The following is a 24,218-nucleotide window of genomic DNA, read 5'->3' on the forward strand; positions in this document are numbered from 1 at the left end:
AGGGCATCGGGAGGAGGAAGGGTAAATATCACGTGACTCGGTTAGCCGCGCCGGGAGCCGGGAAGCTTTTTGGGTCAAGCCCACCGCCCTGTCTTACTTAAATTCAAGCCCTACTGTCCCCTGAGCACAAGGACACACCACAGTGCCCCGAATTTCACTTCACAATATTGAATCTCCTCCTTCCGACCATACTAATAAATGTACACCTGAGCATCCTTCTTAAAACTTAGTTTTTAAGAATGGCCCAGAAACAAGCAATCGTAAAGTACATTAATAAGAGTCCTGGGAAACAATTCCCTGATAGCATTTCTCTGGAAACTCCCACGCTGCCCCCAGATCGCGTGCTCAGCATTTTCAAGTATCTGGCTCCAGCAGCCGCCAGCCTTGAGGCGTCGGAAGACCCTATAGTACAGATGGACAAACCGAGGCTCACACTGGGAGCCCACGGTGGGGGCTGAATTTGAAGCCAGGTCTGCAGGACGCCAGGGGCCACGCGCGCTTCAGACCCCACAGCCCTAGACGACGTCCCCGTGAAACCTGGTCCTAACTAGCCAGTTCCGCCTGGAGGCACATCAGGCGGGGGCAGGTGTCGGGAGGCAGGGCTTGTTCTGAGCTCCGGCACCTTGAAGGCACCAGAGTCACGTCAGATTGGAAGGCTCCGGGCTCTCTGTGCCTTTAAGGCCGTCCTGAGGGCGGGGCCTGGGAACCGGGCCCAGACGGCTGATTCACTCCAGGCGCTCCTCCCCTTTAAGGCGCGCGGCAGGGCGGGGCCCCCCACTGGCCTCTCCAAGGCGCGGTCCGCGTCCGCCGGCAGAAAAAACGGCTTAAAGGCGACGCGTGGCGCGATGGCGGCGGCCCCACGCGCGTGCAGGCGGGGCTGGCGGCCGCGCCCGGTGCTGCTGCTGCTTCTGCTGCTGGCGCTGCCGCCCCCGGGGGGCCCGCCGGGCGCCGCCGCCTACTTCCCCGAGGAGCGCTGGAGCCCGGAGTCGCCGCTGCAGGCGCCGCGAGTCCTCATCGCGCTGCTGGCGCGCAACGCGGCCCACGCGCTGCCCGCCACGCTGGGCGCGCTCGAGCGGCTGCGGCACCCGCGGGAGCGCACGGCGCTGTGGTGAGCTCGGCCCCCGCCCGGCCCGCTTGCCCCCATTCGGGCGGCTCCACGCCACGCGCTGCCTGCTGCCCCGGCACCGGGCGGGGCGGGCCGGACCGGACCCACGCGTGGCCCCCGCTGGCTTCCCTCTTCGGGGCGGGCCGGGCGCGCGGGCCCTTTGCTTTTGCCGTCCCGCCCCTCCCCCTGTCCCTTCCCCGCCGCATTAGGACTGACCGACCGCGCTCTGCAGATCTGGGACCCCTCGCGCCCAGCCCAGGGCTGGGCCGCTCTGCCTGGGACTAACCCTCAAACCCGCTTCGGAGCACCCACAGCCCCAAAGAAGGGGAACCCGGGGTCCCCGCGGCCCACACGGCACTTCCGCTAACAGAAAGACCTTTCGGCTCCTGCTGCCTTGGATCCCGAACCCAGCCGGAGTCAGATTCCCTGCCCTCTAACCGGCGTGGGTGGGTGGGTTACCGGACCCTAGTGGCCAAAGGGGGAAGTGGCTCTTTCCTGGCAGGGGAATGGGGCCGAGTTCTGCCTGACTGGTGACTTCCCGCCTCCTGCCTCAGTTTCCTCATCTGGAAAATGGGGGGCTTTAATGTCACTGCGGTTGGGTCCGTCTCAGAAAATTCACCAGTTAATGCCTGTGAAGCCCTTGTGCCTGGCGTCTCTGATTTGGTGCCCGATGGGCCAGAGCTGGGACTAGTACTCTTACCCTTATGTTGTCATTACTAATCATCACTGCTGTTGTTGGCGACTTCATAACAATTTTTTTTTTTGGTGGGGGGATAGCTCTCATCTTTATGGTTAACCTGAACTCTTAATTTTTTTTTTTTAAGTTTATTTATTTTTGAGACAGAGACAGAGCATGAACGGGGGAGGGTCAGAGAGAGAGGGAGACACAGAATCGGAAGCAGGCTCCAGGCTCTGAGCCATCAGCCCAGAGGCCGACGCGGGGCTCGAACCCACGGACCGCGAGATCGTGACCTGAGCTGAAGTCGGACGCTTAACCGACTGAGCCACCCAGGCGCCCCAAACCTGAACTCTTAAATGGCTCTCACTCCTCCACCCCAGATTGCGTAGCCTGGATAGTCCAAGAAATGTTTGTTGAATTAATAAGTAACCACAGCCCACTATAAGGTGGTGTTGGCTCATAAAAGACAATTGAGGAAGGGGGGGTGAGCGTATGTGATATACCGGATACATTTTAAAATTAAATTGCACAGGGGCGCCTGGGTGGCTCAGTCAGTTAAGTCTTCGGCTCTTGATTTTGGCTCCAGTCATGATCTCATGGGTTCCCATGGGTTCGTGGGTTCGAGTCCCCCCACTGGCTCTGTGCTGACAGTGGAGCCTGCTTGGGACTCTCTCTTTCCCTCTCTCCCTCTCACACAAAATAAATGAATAAACTTTGAAAACATGGTAAAACTAAATTGTACCTATTTAGTACTTGGGGTCGTTGTAAGATTCTAGATGCTCAATAGTACTAACAACGTCTGATGTGTTTTTCCAGAATGAACTCGTTTGATCCCCTCTGCAGCCCGGGGAAGTGGGTCCAGTCCTCCCTCACCTGTATTTCAGATGAGGACACAGGCAGCGAAGGGGGGGAAGCGTCTTGCCCAGGGCTATAAGCTAGTGGGAGGCTGGCTTGGGGTCCGGAGTCTGTTGTTGCCCTGCTGCCCCGGTGGTCTGCCCTGCCTCACTGTCCCCGGCCTCACGCTGCCTGTCCTGCTCTGCCCGCAGGGTGGCCACGGACCACAACTCAGACAATACGTCGGCTGTGCTGCGGGAATGGCTGGTGGCTGTGAAGAGTTGGTACCACTCTGTGGAGTGGCGGCCGGCGGAGGAGCCCAGGTGAGCTTCGGCTTCTGCCCGGATGCCCCCCCCCCCGCTCCCCGACGCCCCAACAGCCGGACTGGGCTGCGCCCTTATTCACACACCTTTCCTGACTCCCCACTGTCCCAGCTCTGCGGCCTTAAGGGCTGGCCTTGGCTGCTCTGATCCGCCTTCAGCTTCAATGGGCCGTAACCCTCCAGCTGGACCTCTGCCCCAGAAATTCTCTTCCCCGCGGTTCCCTTGGGCCCTTGTCCTCCTGGTGGTGGGGACACCTACTGCTTTGTCCCCAGTGTCCCTCTGTGCCCTGGCACGAGCTCTACCGCTTAGCTTCCCCATGATCCCCTGGGCAGTGCTGACCCCTGGTTTCTTTAATCCTTTCAGGTTTTTTTTCTTAACCCGTCTGCTGCCCAGACCAGATTCCGAGTCTGGGAGGACAGGCTGCAAGTTTGCTTCTGCGGCTCCTCTTACCCTCAGGAATGGCCCTGCAAGGCATAGAGGCCCCCCGACCCCCATCTCCAGAGCTTTCTTCCTCCTCTGCAGCTGGCCCTGGGCTCCCTCCCCCACTTTTCTCCTCTTGCTTCCTCGCAGCCTTCAGATCCAGCCCACACATCCCCTCCTCCAGGAAGCCCTCTCTGACCACTGCCCCCTGGGTTGCGATGGTGCCCCACGCTTCCCACAGCACAGCTGCCTCTCTGCAGGTCCTACCCGGACGAGGAGGGCCCCAAACACTGGTCCGACTCGCGCTACGAGCACGTTATGAAGTTGCGCCAGGCAGCCCTGAAATCTGCCCGGGACATGTGGGCCGATTACATCCTGGTGAGTTTCTCGGCCAGCTGCCCCCAGATGGCGGGGGAGGTCTGGGTGGCCGAGGGAGGCCGGAGCAGTGGGCTGTAGAGACCAACTTTAACCCCCCCGTTTACGGAGGGAAACAGGCTCTGAGAGGGGGAGTGAGTTGTCAGAGGTGACACAGCTGGGTAGCAGAGTTGCTGGGATTCAGTCCAGGGCCCCCTGGGCTCTTAGTCATCAGGTTGTGTTCCTAACCGTCCCCTGTGGTGGGACCCTTGGGCCACCTCCTTTTTATTGCCCCTCCTGCACGCCCGACGATAACATCCTCTGGGCGAATTCCGAGAAGCTAGAGGATGGGGTGGGGGGCTGGGGGGCACTGGCGATGGGGCCTGACTTTCACTTCCTTCTGGGCCGGCCGTTGCCTCTGGAGGGAGGGACGGTTCAGGCGCAAGTGCAGTAATGTTAAGGTATCTCCCCACAGGCCTGCGAGCCCCGTCAGCCCATCCCCTTGATCTGGACGTGATCTCCCCCCTGGTGCGGGTGGGGGTGGACGGCACGGAAGGCTGGGCCTGGCGCCCCGTGGAGGCTGAGCGCACTCATGCCAGCCTGACGTACCTGTGGTTGGTCTCCATCTACACGCCGGGCCCTGAGCCGTGCTCTGCACCTTCCTTATTTACTTAGCGGGCAGACGTCTGTGAGCCTCTCCCCTGCCCTCCGTCCGCGGGCCGGACCCCGAGGACACGGTGAGGGTCAGCACGGGCTGCACCCTGCCTTCCTAGCGTCCCCGGAAAGGTGGACGGGACCAGAAAACGAAACTGAGTGAGGACATACCGAAAGGCCGCCAGTGCTGCGATCGTACAAAGGCAGCTGGTGGCGGGTCGGTGTCCTGGGGCTACGGTGATAAAGTAGCCCGCACTGGGGGGGGGGGGGGGGGGGCTTAAAATGATGGAAGCTTATTGTCACGTGGTTCTGGAGACCAGAAGTCTGAAGTCAAGGTGTCCACGGGGCTCTGCTCCCTCTGAAGGCTCTAGGGGAGGGTCCTTCCTCACTTCTTCCAGCTTCTGGGGGCTCAGCATGTTCCTTGGCTTGTGGCCACATCGCTCTGCTGTCTGCCTCTGGGGTCACACGGACTCCTCTCTCTGTCGCTTCTTATCAGGTGGTTAGTCATTGAATTTAGAACCCACCCTACTCCAGTCTGACCCCCTCTTAACCTACGTCTTAGTTACGTGTGCAAAGACCCTATTAAGACCACAGTCACAGGTTACCAGGGGTCAGAATTTCAACATATCGTTTTCTGGGGGCCCCCGTTCAGTCCACAACAGATGGCATAATCAGGGTGTTGTGATGAGTGAGCAGGGTTGGGGGCCTCCCTTAGGAGGGGACCCTGGCAGTGGGTCCGAAGGAAGAAGGAAGCCAGCCTCTGGGGGGACACTGGGGGACAGTGTCTGAGGCAGAGGGAACAGAGTAGGGCACAGCCGTGGGGCATACAGGGACTGGCAAGGAGGCCGGTGTGGCTGGAGGGGTGATGGAGGCGGTCCTGGAGTGGTGGGCGGGGGCCAGACTACGCAGACCAAGGGAGAGATTTCGTTTTTTACTTTGAGGGTAATGGGGAGCCATGGAGGGTATGTGAGCACAGGAGAACTGTGTTCTGATTTATGATTTTCAGAAGCCTCATGGCTCCTCCCATGGGGAAGCAGGGTCTGTTGGGGCAGGAATGGGGTTAGCAGGAGGCCAGGGTAGAGGCCAATATGGAGGAGGAGGAATGGGGAGTGACTGCAAATGGATTGGGGACGCCTTGTCAGGCTGAGGGGACAGGCTCTGCTCGGGGACTAGATGTGAGGGTGCCAGGAGGACCCCATGTCCCTGACAGCTCTGCAGAGAGGGTGGAGGAGAAAGAATGGAACACCCTTTATAAATTACTTTTTCTTTTCTTAAACCGGGGGGGAAAAAAAAAAAAAGGAACAGACTCCTCCTGGGAGCCCCGTAGGTTGATGTCTTATCAGCCCATTTACAGACGGGAAGGTGGAGGCTCAGAGAGGTAGGTGACCATGTGCTGGGTGGAGTCTCGGAACCAGTGAAGTGCAGAGAGGAGACTGGACCCTCCTGGAACCATCTAGCACAGAGCCACCTTGTCTGCTTCCCCAGGTTCGAGGCTGGCTGGCTTGCACTTCTCTCCCTCAGCAAACTTGGGGGGAACTCAGTGTGTTAGTTTAAAACTCAAAGCAGCTTTCGGCATACCAGTGTCTTTCTGTGACTGGGGCCTTTGGAAATCCATACTGGGATGTGGACCCCTTTGTCCGGTGTTTTAAAATTGTTATGAAAAGGACCTCTTTAAAAAAAAGAAAGAAAGAAAGGAAGGAAGGAAGGAAGGAAGGAGGGAGGGAGGGAGGGAAGGAAGGAAGGAGGGAGGGAGGGAGGGAGGGAAGGAAGGAAGGAAGGAAGGAAGGAAGGAAGGAAGGAAGGAAGGAAGAAGGAAGGAAGGAAGGGAGAGAAAGGGGAAGAAAAGGACCCTCTTTTTTCCTCCTTTTGCAAGCGATATAGGTGTTACTGGTGTGAAAATACACAAGAAAAAAATCAGAAACTTAGGAAAGAAAAAAAAAAACCAAGCAAACCTTATAATCTTACCTCCCAGGGAGACTCACTTTCTGGCTGCTTTTCTGTGTTTTCTAATTGAGGTGCAATTTACATAACATAAAATTAACTGTTTTAAAGCGGACAACTCAGCGGCATTTAGTACATTCATTATGTTGTGCAACCACAACTTCTGTCTAGTTCCAGAACATTCCCAGCACCCCAGAAGGGGACCCTGTCCCCATGAGCAATCACTCCCCACTCCTCCTCCCCCAGCCCCTGGCCACCAACAGTCTGCTTTCTGTGCCTATAGATGCGCCCGTTCTGGACATTTCTTGTAAATGAATCATAACACCACGTGGCCTTTTGTGTCTGGCGTCCTTCACCGTGCACCATGTTCTCAAGGTCCATCCATGTGGTAGCGTGTGCCAGAACTCTAGTCCTTTTTGTGGCTGAGTCATGTTCCTTGAACGGATGGACCACGTTTTGTTCATCCCTTCTGCCATCGACGGACACTTGGGTCCTTTCCGCCGTTTGGCTGCTGTGGCCAATGCCACGGGGAGCCTGGGTGTGCAAATGTCTCATCCCTGTTTCCGGTTGTCCTGGAGCACGCCTGGGAGTGTGGAATCGCATCGTGACCGGCGTATCCCCGGTGGACAGGACCACCCTTACCTGATCGTTTTCTGCGGCGCGATTCCCAGCCGTCTTGGCTCACTCCGCGGTGGGACGCGGCCCGAACCCCCCTGGCTGGTTCGCCACCACCAGACTCTTGGGGTCGTCCCTGGGTTGTGTGATAAATAACACTGTGGTGAACATCCTGGCGTGGCCTTGCTGGAGAGTGTTGGTGACGCGTGGTTTGGGGTGGGAGGACCAGCAGGCACCCCTCCCCCCCCCCCCCCATGGTGACGCTGTTCCCAGGCTGGTAGATTTCATCTGGTGCCGCAACAAGGAAGTTACCATCTTTTTATCCCAACATGCGAGGCATTAAAGGAAAAAAAAAAAGGCTTATGTGAAGGTCTGATTTTTATACGCTTTTTATCAGCATCTAATTGACGTTAGGAGAAGCGTGTGTTCCTCCCAGCCACTCCGCACAGAGGTGGCCTCTGCTCCGACTGTCCTCGTCCTCCAGCGCGGCCCGTTTTGAAAGTTTCCAGTGCTACATCTGGGACCCATTTATGTTGCTTTGTGCTGTGTGGTCTGTCCCTTCTCTTGCCGTGTAGTGTATTGTATGAGCATGACTTGGCTTGTCACTTGAGGAACCAGGTGGCTTCCAGGGCCCCATCTGCTGCTCTGGGATCCCCAGGCACCCCTCCCCTGTAGGACTCTGGCTGTTCAGAGCTATGGCCCAGCCCAGGTCAGTCCCGTGACCCATGCTGATGCTGTATTGGGTGTTTTGCAGTTTGTGGATGCAGACAACCTGATCCTCAACCCTGACACACTGAGCCTCCTCATCGCCGAGAATAAGACCGTGGTGGCCCCGATGCTGGATTCGCGGGCTGCGTACTCCAACTTCTGGTGTGGGATGACTTCCCAGGTCAGGGGGCTTCTGGGGTAGGGTGTGGGCCGGGGGTGGGGGGGTGAGCAACTGGGGGCTGTGGCTAGAGTCTAACTTATCATACCACCTCATGTGAGCATCTCACAACATCATTGTGATAATCCTTAAGTAGCTCCTCTGGGGAGGGGCTGTGATTGTGCCCTCTCCTCCCCACCCTCTTCCCAGTTACTGAAGCAGAAATAGAAACACAGAGAGGAGTTGACTTGCCTAAGCTCACACAGCTAGGAAGTGGCGGTGCCAGGATAGGACTTCCGGCACCGCTTGATCTAGGTATTCAAACAGCATTCCTATCTTCCTCCATCCTTTGGATGGCTTCATTTTCAGACTCTTGAGGCATGATCCCAGCACCATCTGGCCAAAGTCCACTTTGGTCCCTGTCTAGTCTCCTCCTACACCTGAGCCAGTTACTGAAGCCAGGAAAATGCCAGGTTCGGATTGACCAAGCCTGGGCCACAAGTCCCACCCCAGGGTTGAGGCTGGGGTTGCAGGCAACTCCAGGGGGAGTGAAAGGGTAGGTGCTGGAGTGGGGACCATGCCAGCGGAATGGGGTTTGGTGGCTGGAGCCGGGACCCCTCTTGCCTCTGCCTGTCTTTTTAATTGTTGGGTGATTCACATAACATAAAACTCAGCTTTGTTTGTTTATTTTTATTTATTTTGAGAGAGAGAGCAAACAGGGGAGGCAGAGAGAGGGAGTATCCCAAGCAGGCTCCGCACTGCCAGCATGGAGCCCGACGTGGGACTCGAACCCACAAACTGTGAGCTCATGACCTGAGCCGAAATCAAGAGTCAGACGCTTAACCAACAGCTACCCAGGCGCCCCAAACTCACCATTTTAAAGTGAACAATTTCATGGTTTCTATTTGTTAAAAATATGTCGTAGAAACCTAAATGTTACACTCTAAGAATTACAGTTTGTAAAGGTATGATGAAGAGAGAGACCAACCTCCGACTGTTAAGTCATCTTTTCTAGAAGATTCCCCCCCAACTTCCTTGAAGTTGTCCAGCGTAAATCAAAGGATCACAAAGATCCAGCCCTTTCTTGACTTTCTGATTTCCTCCTTCCCTAATGTCTCCTGTCTTTCTTCTTCTTCTTTTTTTTTTTCTAATTTTTTAATCTTTGTTTATTTTTGAGAGGGAGAGTGCTAGCAGGGGAGGGGCAGAGAGAGGAAAACAGAGAATCCAGCGCAGGCTCTGCGCTGTCCGTGCAAAGCCCCACGTGGGGTTCGAACTCACGAACCGTGAGATCATGACCTGAGCCGAAGTCAAGAGTCCAGGTTGGACGCCCAAGCGACTGAGCCCCCCAGTGGCTCCCTCCTGATCTGAAGTGTGGAGCTAGGTCTGCGGGTGGACAACCGCTTCCCTTTCCTTATCTGCCACCCCCACCCCACCCCACCCCCGCCCGGGTGGCCGAGGTTCTGGTGGGGGGCGGGGTGCAGATGAGGCCTGACCGCACCCAGAGCTTTGCACTCAGCGAATACCCACTGCGGCCAGAGGCTGGCATCTGGGTCTTGCTCTCCGAGTTGTTCCATGCCTCCCGTTGTCCCAGGCCCCCCGCCTCACCTTTAGGGACCCCCGCACTCTGCCCCTCTCCCTGCAGGGCTACTACAAACGCACACCTGCCTACATCCCCATTCGCAAGCGGGACCGTCAGGGCTGCTTTGCGGTTCCCATGGTGCACTCGACCTTCCTGATCGACCTGCGGAAGGCGGCATCCAGGAACTTGGCATTCTACCCTCCTCACCCCGACTACACCTGGTCCTTTGACGACATCATCGTCTTTGCCTTCTCCTGCAAGCAAGCAGGTGAGCCCGCAGGGAGTTGGCCATCACTGGGGCGTCCGGTTCATTGGGACGGCGCCGAGCCCACAGAAGGTTCACAGAATCAGAGCTGCAGAATGCAGGGACGGCTTCAGGTGTGGCTGTAGCCAGGTGTGAGGCGATATCCTCAGGACCTACTTATTCTCCAGCCCCAGCTTTGCTGGGCCGCTTCACTCCCCAGGTGTTTAAGACCTATTTATTGAGGGTTATTCCCATCTTGATATTCTCCTGTGTTCTCCCAGTTTTCTGTAGCTGAGCATAATTGTTCCCTAACTGTACAATTAGGGGAAAAAAAATTAAAAAAAAAATTTTTTTTTAGCATTTATTTTTTGAGGGACAGAGAGAGGAAGCGGGAAAGGGGCAGAGAGAAGGAGACGCAGAATCCAAAGCAGGCTCCGGGCTCTGAGCTGTCAGCACAGAGCCCGACGTGGGGCTTGAACCCACAAACGGGGAGATCATGACCTGAGCTGAAGTCGGACACAAAATCGACTGAGCCACCCAGACGCCCCCCCCACCAAAAAACATGTTAAAGAGAGAGAGAACACAGCCAACCATAGCTGACTTGTATTTTTAAAACCACCGTGCGGCCAACTATGGCCCATGGGCCAAAGCCGGCCCACCATCTGTTTTTCTGTAGCCACGAGCTAAGAATGCCTTTGGTTCCTGGACCCAACTGCATCACGTATGTGTGCGGGGGGGGGGGGGGGGGGGGGCGTGTTGTCCAACAAGCAATTCTTGGACACCAGCATTGTGTTCTATAATTCAACTCCGTTCTGACACTGTCTACCCAGAGATAGCATCAGATTCCACAGGTTGAGGGCTCGGTCCTACAAGACTGCCCCCCCCCCCCGCCCCCGACTTCACATGCCAGCCACCAACCCATGGTCTCACCATTAATTTGCCAGAGCGGCTCACAGAATTCAGGAAACCCCTCGACTCACTAGATTACTGGTTTATTATAAAAGGATAGAACTCGGGAGCGGCCACGTAGAGGAGACGCCCAGGGCCAGGTACGTGGGAAGGGGCGCCGAGCTTCCTCGTCCTCTCCACGTGCACTGCTCTCCCCACATCTCCACGTGTTTACCACCCTGGAAGCTCTCTGAACCCCATCCTGTCGGGTTTCTATGGAGGCTTCCGTGACATAGACGCAGTTGATTGAATCGTTGGCTCTCGGTGATTCAGCCTCTACCTCTCTCCTCTCCCCAGAGGTCGGAGGGGCGGGACTGAAGAATCCAACCTTCTATTCATGGTTGATTCCCCTGGCAATCAGTGTGTGTGTGTGTGTGTGTGTGTGTGTGTGTTGGGGGGGGGGTCCTCTTTAAATGCTTCTCAAAAGGCACTTCTTAACATAAGAGACACTTTTAAGCTCTCAACATTTAGGAAATTCCACGGGTTTGGGGAACCGTGAGCCAGAAACTGAACAAAGACCAAATATATAGAAGAAGTACATAGTTGGTCCTCTGAATGGAAAAAAATGAAAAGAACAAGAATATTCTGTGACATCTGAAAATCATATAAAATTCATATTTCAGGGCCTATAAATAAAGTTTCAGCGGCACGCAGCCACGCCCATCCATTTAAGCATCATTTATGGCCGCTTTCGCGTTCCAACGGCAACTGAGTCATTCAGACAGAACTGTCTGGCCCACAAGCGTAAATATTGACCATCTGGCCCTTCACAGAAAAAGTTTAACCAGTTAAAACGAAAAATCATTTTCACCGGGTTTTTTTTTTTTTTTTTTTTTTTTTTAAGGGAAAAAAAAAAAAGATTACACAAGATACAAAGATGTAAACCACTCAGAAAAGGGCGAATGCAGACGGCTCTGATGTAACTAATGTTTTGTTCAGCTGCAGCCCCTTTCTGGGCATAAGGGTGCATCTGGTGGGGTCCACCCGCTGTTTTGTGGTTTGGTTTGTCGTGGAATCCTGCGGGGACTGAGTCCGTGGCCGCGCAAGGCGCCTGTTAACAGCTCTGGAGTTTGTCATGGGCTTGCCCCACAGCGTGAGCCCCTCCTCTGGCTCCTGGCCCCAGATGGGGAGCCGAGGAGCCTCTGCTGGTTGCCAGGAGCAGCGGGACCTGTCTCGGATCCAGCCCCGCCCGGGGCCGTGCGGCTTCACACTATTTGCACTTTTTTTTTTTTTTTTTAATAATTCGTTTTAACGTTTATTTATTTTTGAGAGAGAGAGAGACAGAGCGCGAGCAGGGGAGGGGCAGAGAAAGACGGAGGGAGACACAGCATCCGAAGCAGGCTTCAAGCTCTGAGCGCTCAGCACAGAGCCTGACGCGGGACTCGAACCCACGGACCGCGAGATCACGACCCGAGCCGAAGTCGGACGCTCAACCGGCTGAGCCACCCCGGAGCCCCGCCGTTTGCCCTTCTGATTGTTGTTTCCTCGGCCCCAGAGGTCCAGATGTACGTCTGCAACAAGGAGGTATATGGCTTCCTGCCAGTGCCGCTGCGGGCGCACAGCAGCCTCCAGGATGAGGCCGAGAGCTTCATGCACGTGCAGCTGGAAGTCATGGGTGAGTCCACCCGCGCCCAAGTCACCTGCCTTTCTCCGCCACCTCGCACCCATCCCCCGACGCGAGCGTCTGCCGCGCGCCGGCCCCTTGGCTGGGGGCAGGGGGTACCCGGCACGATCAGCTTGCAGGTAGCTGTGCGCAGCCTCCCGAGAGCGGTCGGGGTGGGCTTCCGGGAAGAGGTGGCATTGAGATGCAGGGTGGACGGGAGTTAGCCAGGAAGAAGATTGCAGCCGGAGGATCAGCCCTCGCAAAGGCCAGGAGGCTGGAGGGGACGTGAGCCCAGCGACCAACCAAGGTTGACGGGGCAGAAATCGAGGTGGTGAGCTGGGCAGAGCTGGCAGGCGGGGCCGGGGCAGTGGCCTCAGACACTAAGCTGAGTAACAGGCCTCTTTCCCCGGTGGCAGGCGGGAGCCATGGAGGGTGTGGGAGCCCAGGGGCAGCAGGTTTTCGCTGATAGACCTTCATGTGCATGGTAGCGTCTGGGACACTGTCATCTTGAGCCGTTTCCTCATCCGTACCCCTGCCAACCCCCAGACCCACCAGTCTTTGTCTCGTATTTCTCTTACATGAATGCTTTTATTTCCCCCACTTGAATAGATTTATTTTAAAAAGGTATTTGTATCATAGTTGCAAGCTCACGTCTTTCTAATATGTATGTACGTATACACATCAGTCCATAAACTGTTAAGCCAGCCGTCCCTCCAGTGGGCCCCTGAGGTGGGACAGGCACGCAGGGCTGAGCTGCCCTCGTGGTGGTTTGAGCAGCTGGGGACCTCCGGAGCAGCCAGCAGTGAGACACTGTCCACCTCCACGGGGGCCTCGCCCTGTGCTGGCCCCACACTCTCCCAAGACGGCCTCTGAGACAGCATGGCCACTCCTCCCACTGCACAGACAGGGAGGAGCCCAGCTCTGGGGCTCCTTTCCCACTCGGCCCACGCTCTAGAAAGTTCTGTCTGTGGCACCCCCTGGTGGCTGAAGGTGGAATGGCACCCTGCCTTCTGGGGCAACTTCTGGGTATTTGGAGGTGACATCTGGAGGCTGCAAGGTGACCAGGCTGAAGACCACCCCCCCCCCCCACCCCGCATAACATCTGAGCGTCTGGGACGGATGCCCACACCCGGCCCAGCAAACCCCACCAGACTGCAGTCACAGGAGGCAGATCTCTGCTTGTCACCAACTCCCACTGGCGACTAGACCCTGAGAAATATCTCCGAGGCTTCCGTAGTTTTCCTAGTTTAAAGTTTCACAAGTATTTCCAGTGTTATCTCCGGTCAGGAAACCATTCGCGCCGCTGTTAGAAACCGAAAATGACAGAGGGGCGAATATTTCCCCATTTCTCAGGGGCCAGAGCAAAGCACATGGAATGAAAGGAAGGAGGGGCTGGAGGTTTCAGGTGTTGGTGCAAATCCCTCCTTCTGGTCTGAGTGAAAACCACGTGTCCACGCGTGGGCGCTTGGACCCAGGCTGTGCGTGTGATTTTTTTCCCCACGCATTCAGGTCTGTCTTACGGCGAAGCTTCAGACTCGCAGAAAAGCTCAGCGAGGCCCCTGAGTATGGGGAACCCGGAGACTTGCTTCCTTTCCCCACCGCCCCGCCCCCGGACTATGCGGCATCTCTCCCTGTCGGCCCCGTAAACCTTGCTCGATAGAAGTCCTGTCCGTTGAGCTTTAGCAACACGGGGGCGATGGGCGTTGTGTGTGTGCGGGTGATGATCGCTTTTGTATCCTGTCACCAGCCACAGCCCGGGCCCTGGCCTTCCCCTGGCCCTCCCACCGCCCCTATTTCCTCAGCGGATGGGTTTGGGCTGCCTGGTGCTTCTGGCAGTGGAATCGCCCCGCGTGCCTCTCTCAAGTACCAGGTCGTCCGCCCAGCGTCCCGCCGGTGCTGCCATGGCTGCTGGATGCAGCTGAGGCTCGTCCCCTGCCTTGCTGCCCGGTGTTACTAGTTCTCTTACTTCTTAGACCAGTTGCAGAGTCCGTGGGTCCCTGAGACCACACTCGGGTCTGATAATTCGCTAGAAGGACTCAGGGCTCACCGGAAGCTGTTACACTCACAGTTACGGTTTATTACGAGTGAAAGGACAGATTACGGTCAGCAGAGGGAAGGGGTGTCTGGGGTGGTATCCAGGAGCGTTCCATGCATGGAACTTCCAGTCGTCCCCTCTCTGTGGGGTCGTGTGGACAGCTTGTACTTTTCCCAGCACCAAAGTGTGAACAACACGCATGGTGTACTGCCAGCCACGGGTGCTCCCCTGAGCCTCCGTGTCCAGGGTTTTTACTGGACTCACAGGGACCTGGCTGACTGCCACATGGGTGACCTCCACGTCTAGTCCTCGCCGAGGGCGAGCTGATTCCACATGGCGCAAGATCCTAAATCACACTGTCGGCGTAGACCACCCGGTGTGGCCCAAGACCCCAGGCAAACAAAGATAGTCCTGCCAGGCAGGATGTTCAGAGGGCTTCCGCCTCCCAGGAGCTGGGGACAAAGGCCAGACCTCTCTTTGGGCAAGTTCGATTATTCACCCCATGATGGGTCTGAAGGTGTTAGGTTTTTATAGCCACGGTGATGTGACTTTCCGGAAAGGCTGCATGGCTTTGCTCCTGGATGCCCGATGTGCTCCATTTTCCCAGAACAGGCAATAAAGAGGAGATCCTCACTCCCCACAGGCAGGCCAGGGGAGCCTGGGCCCCAGGGGAGGGGCAGAGGCTCAGAAAGAGAAGGGAAAGGCACCTAGAGTTTGCACCCGGGTGCTCAGACCCCAACATCTTGCCCTTGGTCTCCGGCTCCCTCAAAGAGGGCAGGGGGTGGTCAGAGCTGTGTAGGGCCCCCAGCAGGCAAAAAAAAAAAAAAACAAAAAAACAAAAACCCAGGATGTGGTATCCCTGGGGGGCCCAGGTTGGCTTTGGGCCTCGCCCAGGTCTGTCCCAGACAGAGGGGCCTGTGTCTGTCCCTCAGGCTCACATAGGGCCTGTATTCTTGACGGCTGCAGATGCTGCACTGCCCGTGAGGCTGGGCTCCTCTGGGCCAGCCCAGTGGGCGTGCAGAAGCCTCCCCAACCCCCCGTCCACCCGCGGATCTGATCCTTCTGAGGGAAACCACCAGGGGTGTGCCAAGACAGGGCCCCAGGGACGTGGTCCGAGCGTCGTTCACTGCAGCTGACAGGGGAGTGGTCACGGCCACTCTGAAGTTCTTGGCATAGCTTGGCTTGTAGGCGCTCCAGTCACACGGTCACCATCCCCCTGCACGTTTCCTGTGGTCCTCTGCGCGTGCGTCTGTAACCAAAGTTCCCATGTTTCTAAGGATCCCAGTCACTATTTTCACTTGACTATGTCTTTAAAACCTTACCTCCAAATAAGGTCACATTCCGAGGTACGGGGGGTAAAGATGCCAACATACTGGGGAGGACACAGTTCAACCCATAATGTGTGTCGTTTCGTGGCATCTTTTCCTGAAACCTCTGGGAGGAGGAGGTAAAGAATTTTTTGTTAGTGGTTTTTGTTTATTAGAGTCCCATTTTATAGATGAGGAAAGCCAAGGCCCAGGCAGGTCAACGTCACACGGCTTGCCATCATTCCTGTGCTCGTTCTACGAGTAATTATTGAGTGCCTGCTGCGTACCAAGCGTTGGGCACTGGGGACTCAGCGTGAGTGGACAGACCTGGTGTCTGTTCTGTGGGGCACACGGGAGACAGGAAACCAGAGAGGACTACAGGGTTCGATGGCAGAAGCCCAGGTGTTGTGGGAGCCAGGAGGAGGTGCCCCGCTCCAACTCAAGAGGCCGTCTTAGAACTCAGGGGATGGAGCGGGGGAAGGAAAGCGGTTTCAGGCAGAAGCCCAGCGTGTGCAAAGGTCCTGAGGTAGGAAGGGGGTGCATTTGGGGCAGTGCCGACAGCCCGAGTGAGTAGGGGTGGGGAAAGAGACTAGCACCAGAGTTGTGAGTGCAGCCGGCTCAGGCACAGCCTCCAGTGCCAGGCTAAGGAGTTTGGGGTGACGGGGGGGGGGGGGGGGGGGGGGGTCACACAGGGGCTGGGATAGGGAGGTTGTTAGGAGGCCACGGCCCCTCCCCGAGGGACCCTACCGACCCCGTGGCCTCTCTCCGCCCTACAGTGAAGCACCCACCGGCGGAGCCCTCCAGGTTCATCTCCGTGCCCACCGGGACGCCTGACAAGATGGGCTTTGACGAGGTGAGCCAGGCCTTCCTTCCCCGGGGGCGGGGGTGGGGGCAGGGGCCCGGCCTGGAGTCTCCCACTGAAGCTCCGGGCCCTCAGGTCTTCATGATCAACCTGAAGCGACGGCAGGACCGGCGGGACCGCATGCTGCGGGCGCTGCGGGCGCAGGAGATCGAGTGCCGGCTGGTGGAGGCGGTGGACGGCAAGTGAGTCCCACCCCGGGGGGTCCACACGCACGGGTGTAGACCGCTCCCTGGCGGGTGCGGACGGTGGGAGGGGGCGGGCTGACGGCGGGATGGCAGGCCGAGCGAGCGGGGCTTCCTCTGACCCCTGCTCCCTGCCTCCAGAGCTATGAACACCAGCCAGGTGGAGGCGCTGGGCATCCAGATGCTGCCCGGCTACCGGGACCCCTACCACGGGCGGCCCCTCACCAAGGGCGAGCTGGGCTGCTTCCTCAGCCACTATAACATCTGGAAGGAGGTAGGCCTCGCAGGGGAGGGCTGGCTGTCCTCGGGTCCTCAGGCTTCTGGCCCCTCCGGGAGGGGATCGCTGGCGCCCCCTGCAGGCTTCCGGCGCTTCAGCGGGACATAGGACCTCTCTCCGGTGACTGCTTCACCGGAAGTCCCCTGAACCCTGGGTGGGGCAGCTGTTGTCCCTCCTTTGTGCAGACGGGAAAACAGACTAGGGAGGGAGGGGGAGCCCGGCTCCCACAGAAGGTGGGGTCTGAGACCCAGGGCCCCCAGTTGAGGCCTCTTCCCACCCAGCTGCTGTCAAATGTCTCCGGAGCCTGGTCTCTGTGCTCAACATTTACAATGAGAAACGACGGCCACAGGGACATTAACCAACGCCAGCCCCGTGCCAGGGGCTCGGCAGCCACCCTCAAAGGGAGGGAGGTCAATGCAAAAGATGGTGAGGAAGGTGCCTGTTTGCTTCTCTCCGGCTGCCCCAGGGCCTTTAAGCAGAGCTGACTTCAGGGTCGGGTCTGGCCTTGGTCTTTGTGTGACGTGGGCAGGGCGTCCTCCCTCAGGTGGTGGACCGAGGGCTGCGGAAGTCGCTTGTGTTCGAGGACGACCTGCGCTTTGAGATCTTCTTCAAGAGACGCCTGCTGAACCTCATGCGGGACGTGGAACGGGAGGGTCTGGACTGGGACCTCATGTGAGTGGGGGGGGTGGGGGCAGGGCTGGTGGCGTGGTCCGGGGCCCAGTTTGGGGTGGGGTGGAGCTGGAGCCTGGAGCTCAGAAGGGTGGCCTAGAGCCTGTGGGTCTGATGGCCTTTGCAAGTTAACAGGCTGAGCCAACTCTTGGGGGTATAGCAGAAGAGGCCCCGCGCTCCCCCGATCTAAGAGCAGCCGGGGCTTGGGGCGTGGCCTGGGGTGGGTGTGGTCAGGGCTTGGGAGTGTTCCCAGAAGCTGGGGGCCTGGCAGACTGGGGGCATAGCCGGGGAGCCTGGGTCTTGGACCAGCTCGAGGTGGGGTGTGGCCAGCGTATTTCTGGAACAGTCCTTTGGAATCTCCTCTAGGTCAGTTGGATCCTCCTCCCTGCCTCTGTCCTTCCTTCCCTCCCTCTCTCGCTGTCCTGCTGGATGCAGGGCCCTGATGCAGGCTCTAGGCCCCAGACTGTGGACCATGTTTGTAACAGGAGCAGCAGCCGTACCCCTTCGTCCCTGACCCCTCACCACATTCCCGCGCCTTGCCCAGCTGCCCCACAGCCTTGTGAAGTCAGAGCAGCTTCCCTCCCGGCCCCACTCCTTCTCGTGGTTCAGCCTCAGCGAGGGTCCAGGACATCCTTCCCTTCCCAGCTCCAGATCCTCCCGGGGCTCCCCAGTGCCCTTGGAAAAACCCAGTCTCCTCCCTGCATACCTCAGCCCCTGGGGTCCTCCCTGGCCCAGCCACTCCAGCCTCCCCATCGCTCCCCAAACACACGGCGCCTGCCGCCACCCCGGGGCCTGACGGAGGCTCGCTAGGTCTCTGATTTGCTCGCTGGGCGTCCTCCGGCGGGCGGGAAGGAGGTGGGGGTGACAGGACCCTAACTCTGCACCCCAGCTACGTGGGCCGGAAGAGGATGCAGGTGGAGCGGCCGGAGAAGGCTGTGCCCCGTGTGAGGAACCTGGTGGAGGCCGATTACTCCTACTGGACGCTGGCCTACGTGATCTCCCTGCAAGGCGCCCGCAAGCTGCTGGCGGCCCAGCCGCTCTCCAAGATGCTGCCTGTCGACGAGTTCCTGCCCGTCATGTTTGACAAGCACCCAGTGTGAGAGGGGGTTGCGGCGGGCACGTGGGCCGGGCTCTTGCCGTGGGTCTGTCCCAAGGGTGTGTCTTTTCCTCTGCCTGCTTCTTCCCCCGTGCTACCCCCACCCTCCGGCTCCACATGATCCCCCCCACCTCCCCGCCACCGCCCTGCCCACTTCCGTCTCAGTCTGTCCCTTACTCCCAACCCACTGCTGCCTCTCCTCTCGCCGCCCTCCCCCAGGTCTGAGTACAAGGCCCACTTCTCGCCCCGCAACCTTCGCGCCTTCTCGGTGGAGCCCCTGCTCATCTACCCCACGCACTACACGGGGGACGATGGCTACGTGAGTGACACGGAGACCTCAGTCGTGTGGAACAACGAACACGTCAAGACCGACTGGGACCGTGCCAAATCCCAGAAGATGCGCCAGCAGCAGGCACTGAGTCGCGAGGCCAAGAACTCAGACGTGCTGCAGTCCCCGCTGGACAGCGCCGCCCGAGACGAGCTCTGAGGGGCTGCGGCCGAGACACCAAAGCAGGCATCGCTGGCCCAGCCTCCTTGTGCTCGCCGGGGACAGAAGGGCCACCCCCCCCCAGCCCCCTGCGGACCCCTGGCCGGCCACAGAGGGCTCTCCACGCAAGGCGGTATCCAGCCAGCTCTTGTTCAGCAATCACGTGCACGCAGGCAGCTTTAATGGAGTGCCTACTGTATGCCGGGAACGGGGCCCGGAACCGGGGGGCGGTCAGATGGGAACGAGACACGTTCCTGTCTTCAGGGGCCGAACACCTGAAGTCCCCGCTGTGTCCCAGGCTTCTGTGTTAGCGGCAGTGAGCGAGGCGCAGTTATTCCGTAGGCCAGTGATCGATTCAGTCGTCAAGGTTCTACCGACCGCCCCTCCCCCCACCGCCCCAAGAATCAGCACTAGTGATACACAGTCATTGTTTTGATTCATTTAAGTATTTATTGAACGCCTACTGTAGGCTGGGCACCAACCATCCTAGGCTCTGGGAATATTGAGATTGACCAGCCCCTTTCGTTCATTTCTTCCAACAACACATCCGAGCACCCGCTCTGTGCCTGCCTGGTACTCGTGACACAAAGACAAGTTCTCACTGACTCAGAGCATTTATCGAGTGCCTGCTGTGTGCTGGGGATGAAGAGAAACAAGGTGCTTTTCATGCTTCGATCGGTTTCCTCCCCCCCACCCCCCACCCCATCTAAAGAACACCTACAGGCATTAGCGATACAGTGTAACACTCGCCGGGTTGGCACCGGGTCACCGATGTGTGTGCCGGGCCACGTGCTAAGTGCCAGGCCACCGAGATGCACAAGATGAGTCTTTTATCTCTTTGTGCAGCGGGCATTTATTGAACGCCTGCTGTGTACCAGACCTCATGGACTCCCAGTGGGACTGGGGAATGATTGGCTGAGTTTGACCCCTGCCCACCCCGGTCACCCAAGCTCATGCAGACAAAATCCCCCCCCCACCACCCAGGAGGGAGGGTGGCTCTTCCCTCGCCGGGGGCGGCTGTGGGTCCCAGTGACCGCAGGGCCACACGCAAGCTCCCCTAGACCCAGCCCCCCTGGAGGGGGCAAGGGATGAATACGGGGGCTGGGTCTCCTGTGCTCACCCCTGCTCCTGTTTGGACCCGTCCCCCTGTTGGCTCGACCTCCCCGGCCTGCATCCCACGTGTGGGTCCTGCCTGCGCAGTGGGGTTCCTGTGTTCAAGCCTTCGGCGGGGTTGTTTGTGTGTTTGGGGCCTTGCGTGGGCTCAGCTGCCCCCCACCCCGGGGGTCCTGCCCGAGGCCTGGGCAGGATGTCCCCCAGCGGGGGCTGGAGGGCTTGCTGTGTCTTTGGCCTGGAATGAATGTCAGAGCCAGGACTTTGCTCTCGTAGGGACGACTGCTCACTGGGTCAGGTCCTGGATAACTTGCTTATTTTTTTATTAAATGTTCCTGGTTGGTTTTCACATAAATGTGTGTTCTTTTCTTGGTCCCCTGCTCCGCTGACCACCAGTGCACAATCACGCTCCCCGCCCCCGCTGCCGGCCGTGTGGGAGGAAACCAGGTGCCGGAGAGAAAGCCACTGGTGGAGTGAATGCGGGTGAGGGTGTGGTGAGAGCCCCGTAAAACTTCCCTGGAATAGCCCGGGGACAGCTGGCCAAGTGCGCTGTGTCCTGTGGGGTCGACCGCGGGGTCGCCGCCGCCGACAGACTGAGGAGACAGGATGCCGTGTTTTGGGGTCTCCGGGAAACTCCGAAGATGAGGATTTGAGTTGTCAGAGAGGTGACTCCAGGAAGCCCCGAGGGGGGGGGTGGGGACGGGAGATGAGGATGCCAGTGAGCACTTGACTCTGGGCAACTGGGGACCTCAGGAGACCGCATCAGAGCGGTCCCACCCCAGGGGCGACGGAGGTGGGGCGTTTATCCACACCCGACCGCCTTTGGATCTCCTTTGTCCAATACTTAAAGGTTCTCAAGATTCTCAAGCCCTTGGAGCGCGTGGGCACCTACCCAGGCCTTTTACAAAATGACACAGATAGTGTGTGATCCTTGCGGAAGTAGAATGTAAACATGCGACAAGATCGCACCCAGTTTTCCAGCAATTGTCTTTTTTTTTTTTTTTTTAAGTTTATTATTTTGGGAGAGAGGGAGAGAACGCGGGCGAGCAGGGGAAGGGCTGAGAGAGGGAGAGAGAGAATCCCAAACGGGCCCCCGCACTGTCCGCAGCGGAGCCCGACGCAGGGCTCGATCTCACGCGCTGTAAGATCACGACCGGAGCCAAAGTCGAGAGTTGGAGGCCCAACCGACTGAGCCACCCAGGTGCCCCTCGGCGATTTCCTTTTGAAATGTCACAACATACCGTGGACACTCTGATCAGCGCAGACGTCTACCAGTTCTCTTCCGGGTCGTCACATACAAAGTTCCGCGATGGGGACGGACCGTGCGCTCGGCCGGTCCAGCCCAAGAGCGTCCCGGCCCCACCGAGAGCGGTGTTGTAGGACGCATCTTCCTGCTGGAGCTCCTGCTTCAGTTGGGTGAGTCGATACAGGTGAAAATGCTGGAAGAATGGGTGTGTGTGTTTCCTCGTGCAGCTGCCATATTTACTCTTCTCGTTAAGTCCTGACCGTTCCCCGTGTGTTTTTTTGGAGGCGGGTGATGCGAGCGTATTAACCGATCCCCTCTCGTGGAACCTCAGGGTCACTTCTCCGGTGTTCCGGTTACTCGGGGTGTTTCTAAATCTTACTTTCAGATCCACCCAGTGGATCTCAACTGGGTGTTTTTTTTTTGTTGTTGTTGTTTTGTTTTTTTGTTTTTTCAACGTTTATTTATTTTTGGGACAGAGAGAGACCGAGCATGAACGGGGGAGGGGCAGAGAGAGAGGGAGACACAGAATCGGAAACAGGCTCCAGCCTCTGAGCCATCAGCCCAGAGCCTGACGCGGGGCTCGAACTCACGGACCGCGAGATCGTGACCTGGCTGAAGTCGGACGCTTAACCGACTGCGCCACCCAGGCGCCCCTCAACTGGGTGTTTTTGTTCCTCGGGGACATTTGGTGATGTCTGGGGACGTCTCTGGTGGTTATGTTGGGGGGTGGAGGCTGCTACTGGCATCTGGTGGGTAGAAACCAGGGACACCACCGAATGTCCTACAATGCACAGGGCGCACCACGAGAAAGACTGCTTTGGCCCCAAAAGTCCACAGTGCTGTGGTTGAGAATTCTGCACCATTCCATTCAGCGTCTTGGGGACAGGAGTCTCTCTAGAAGGACCTTTTTGTGTGTGTGTGTGGCATGAAGGGAAGTTTCCTTTGCTTTGACATTTCTCTGGTTAAAACATAGATTTTCAGGCTCTGCCGCCGGATTGAAAGGGTTAGAAGGTGGCGCCTGGGAATCCCAATTTTATCTTGAATAAAATCGCCAGGAGAATCCTATCCTTCCTTCCGAAATATGTATATTTCCACGTTCCCACAGATAACGCGTATATATCAGAAGGTACATTCAGGGGCGCCCGGGGGGCTCAGTCGGTTAAGGTTCTGACTTCGGCTCAGGTCCTGATCTTCCGGGTTCGAGCCCTGCATCGGGCTGTCTGCTCTCAGCAGTGGAGCCCGCTTTGGATCCTCTGTCCCACCCCCCTCTCTGCCCACTCCCTGCTCTCTCTCTCTCTCTCTCTCTCTCTCAAAAATGAATAGAAATTTAAAAAAAAAGAAGAAGTGAGGGGCGCCTGGGTGGCTCAGTCGATTGAGCGACCGACTTCAGCTCAGGCCATGATCTCACGGTTTGCAAGTTCGAGCCCCGTGTCGCGTTCTGTGCTGACAGCTCAGAGCCTGGAGCCTGCTTCGGATTCTGTGTCTCCCTCTCTCTGCCCCTCCCCCACTCAGGCTCTGTCTCTGTCTCAGAAATGAATAAACATTAAGAAAACATTTTTTAAAAGAAGTTATGTTCAGAAGTCTGGAATCCGTTTCACTTGAGGACAAGTCAAGATGTCAGAAGGCTCGCTTCCTTCTGGAGGATTTAGGGGAGAATCCAAGTCCTTGTTTTTCCAGCTTCTGGAGATCGCGGGCGTTCCTTGGCTCACAGCCACTTCCTGTATCACATCTCCTACTCCTTCCTCTGACCTTCTTCCATCCCTCTTACAGGGAGCCTTGTGATTGCCTTTAGGGCCCACTTGGATAATCCAGGAGAATCTCCCACCGTCTCAAGGTCCTTAATTACGTCTACAACGTTCCTTTTGCCATCTACGTGCATTCTTGTGCAGGGGCCGTGCTAATCTTCTCTGTATCATTCCAATTTTAGGATACGGACTGCCACAGAGAACGCTCCTTTTACCATTTGAAATACCATTCACACTTTCTGGGCAGTAGGGCGTGGGTATCTTTGGTACAGGACACTATTCAGTCCTCCACATTCCCCTGTAGCACGCTGTAATTGCGGCTGGGTCTGTGGATGTATCATCACTTATTATGTATCAAAAATGTAGCATATCAGTCAGGATTAAGGGTGGGAAACAAACTAAGAGATCTTTTTTTTTTTTTTTAAGTCAGCTATATGCTCAGTGTGGGGCTTGAACTCATGACCCCAAGATCAAGAGTCCTATGTGGGGCGCCCGGGTGGCGCAGTCGTTTGAGCGTCCGACTTCAGCCAGGTCACGATCTCGCGGTCCGGGAGTTCGAGCCCCGCGTCAGGCTCTGGGCTGATGGCTCAGAGGCTGGAGCCTGTTTCCGATTCTGTGTCTCCCTCTCTCTCTGCCCCTCCCCCGTTCATGCTCTGTTTCTCTCTGTCCCAAAAATAAATAAACGTTGAAAAAAAAAATTAAAAAAAAAAAAAAAAAAAAGAGTCCTATGCTCTACTGACTGAGCCAGCCAGGCGCCCTGAAAAACCAGTTGAAGTCTTAAAAAGATTTTTTTCAATGTTTATTTATTTTTGAGAGAGAGACAGAGGGAGGCGGGTGGCGGGAACAGAGAGGGAGACACAGAATCCGAAGCGGGCTCCAGGCTCCGAGCTGCCAGCACAGAGCCCGACGCGGGGCTCGAACTCACGGACCGCGAGATCATGACCTGAGCCGAAGTCGGCCGCTTAACCGACTGAGCCACCCAGTCTTTTAACAGAAAGGGTTTAACACAGGAAACTCTGCGGCTGTAGCGTGAAAGCA

General features: G+C 57.3%; 1 protein-coding gene and 1 non-coding gene across 2 annotated transcripts; one reads left to right on the forward strand and one right to left on the reverse strand.

Annotated features, from left to right (window-relative positions):
• The first annotated feature begins 747 nt into the window (after positions 1-747).
• Positions 748-20,544, forward strand: COLGALT1 (collagen beta(1-O)galactosyltransferase 1). Its single transcript, XM_045496560.1, has 12 exons — positions 748-1,108; positions 2,831-2,941; positions 3,622-3,739; positions 7,680-7,814; positions 9,433-9,637; positions 12,057-12,176; positions 16,283-16,359; positions 16,444-16,550; positions 16,692-16,824; positions 17,372-17,499; positions 18,386-18,592; positions 18,812-20,544. The coding sequence occupies exons 1-12, from the start codon at positions 846-848 to the stop codon at positions 19,077-19,079; spliced, it is 1,872 nt and encodes a 623-aa protein (XP_045352516.1). The 5' UTR covers positions 748-845; the 3' UTR covers positions 19,080-20,544.
• A 2,735-nt stretch (positions 20,545-23,279) lies between these two features.
• Positions 23,280-23,384, reverse strand: LOC123607762. The gene has a single exon (XR_006716907.1). It is a non-coding gene; the product is annotated as a U6 spliceosomal RNA (small nuclear RNA).
• Between the last annotated feature and the right edge of the window lie 834 nt (positions 23,385-24,218).

The sequence above is a fragment of the Leopardus geoffroyi genome, chromosome A2 (assembly GCF_018350155.1).
Source record: "Leopardus geoffroyi isolate Oge1 chromosome A2, O.geoffroyi_Oge1_pat1.0, whole genome shotgun sequence".
Taxonomy (NCBI): Eukaryota; Metazoa; Chordata; class Mammalia; order Carnivora; family Felidae; genus Leopardus; species Leopardus geoffroyi.